This window comes from Lagenorhynchus albirostris, chromosome 3 (genome assembly GCF_949774975.1).
Source record: "Lagenorhynchus albirostris chromosome 3, mLagAlb1.1, whole genome shotgun sequence".
Classification (NCBI taxonomy): Eukaryota; Metazoa; Chordata; class Mammalia; order Artiodactyla; family Delphinidae; genus Lagenorhynchus; species Lagenorhynchus albirostris.
This window is the reverse complement of record NC_083097.1, coordinates 114,680,719-114,682,371: the sequence shown is the minus strand read 5'-3', so window position 1 is coordinate 114,682,371 and position 1,653 is coordinate 114,680,719. Positions and strand designations below refer to the sequence as shown.

At 44.8% G+C, this 1,653-nt stretch overlaps 1 protein-coding gene across 1 annotated transcript; it reads right to left on the bottom strand.

Annotated features, from left to right (window-relative positions):
* Positions 1-253: 253 nt before the first annotated feature.
* Positions 254-1,369, bottom strand: LOC132518387 (neuropeptide Y receptor type 6-like). The gene is given in 3 exon segments (XM_060146351.1): positions 254-699; positions 702-1,281; positions 1,283-1,369. Coding segments are annotated over 3 exon segments (1,113 nt in total).
* Positions 1,370-1,653: the final 284 nt, after the last annotated feature.

Genomic DNA, 1,653 nt, shown 5'->3' with positions numbered 1-1,653 from the left:
TTAGCACTAAGTGTTACCAGTTTTTATATACTTCTCTGTTTTTTTTTTTTTTTTTTTTTTGCGGTACGTGGGCCTCTCACTGTTGTGGCCTCTCCCGTTGCAGAGCACAGGCTCTGGACGCGCAGGCTCAGTGGCCATGGCTCACGGGCCCAGCCGCTCTGCGGCATGTGGGATCTTCCGGGACCGGGGCACGAACCCGTGTCCCCTGCATCAGCAGGTGGACTCTCAACCACTGCGCCACCAGGGAAGCCCTTTATATACTTCTTGATGTATGAGCTAATCTTAATGATCCCTTGGATTCATCTGTGTGCATACTTGAGATGGCAGTATTTTGGTATCTTTCCCGAGGTGCAAAGCACCAGCAGTGGTGAATAAGCAATACCAGGTCCTTCTGGAAATTTTTGTTGAGAAAGCCATAAAACAGAGGATGTATGCATGTAGAAACCATAGCAATCAAGTGGCAAAATACAAATACCAGTTCATGGTGGCAGCTCCTCAGGACCTCATGATACCAGTCAAAGATGACCTTGAAGATGTTCAAGGGAAGCCAGCAGACCCCAAAGGTTACGATAGTAGAAATCAACATCGCGTTGATCCTCTTGTTCTCCCTGACCCAGCTCTCACTTTCCCTCTTCTTGTCTACTTTCCCATTTCTCCTGCCAAGGCAGATAACAATCTTCAGGTAGCAGATGAGGGTGAGCTCAGAGGGACACAATATTGCAGCATAAACAGGGAGGTGGTAAAGAGGAGCCAGTTCATTTTGGACGGCCAGTTCTCTACACAGGCCACCTGCTGGGTGTAGAGGTCAGTGGGAAGAGAGAGGTTTTGGAAGGGCTCATGGGTGAGGTGGTAGGACAGGCAGAAGGGAATAGACAACGGAAGGGAAAATAGCCAAATCAATGTGATACCCCAGTAGGCGTGAGCTACACTGTGTTTCCAGCCCCGAGGGTTCACAATCAGCTGATATCTTTCAACAGCAGTTAACACAAGTGAGAATATGGACACAGAGATGGAGACACTATGCACATAGAAGGTGCGTTTGCACATGATATCCCCAAATATTCAGTGATCCATCAGAGTGTAGATGATAGTAAAAGGGATGTACATGACACGTACCAAGATGTCAGAGAGGAAGAGATAGGCGTACAGTATGTTGGTGACATTCTGAGCTTCTCTCTGCTTCTTAAAGATGATAATAATGAGAGAGAGGTTTCCAGAAAAGTCCATGATTAAGATCACAGTATAGACTATGAGTAATAGGAGCAAGCCTAGGGAAGTGGGGTCTACAGGACTCAAAGTAGAAAAGTGCAGAGTTGTTGCTCTTTATACTGGTTTTATTAGATGCTGGATGGTTTAGGAAAAATTCCATCATGTCAGGGTTTAAGAAGAGCTTTTCTAAGCTTACTTGTATTATGGCTGGATATTTTGGCCATCAGTTCTTGGAAAGAACTTTGCTCTGAGTCTTCCAATGAGTGATTAGTGGGGTTTAGTCTTCCTCTTTGTCTGCTTGATGGAAATACATGAATGACTTGAATAAGCTCTTGAGATCCTAAAAATTAAACAGAACCTAGAAAATTAATGCAAGTTCTTAACAACCTGGACAATTCTATAGGTGGAACAATGTCCCTGAGAGTACATAAGAGAGATATCCAG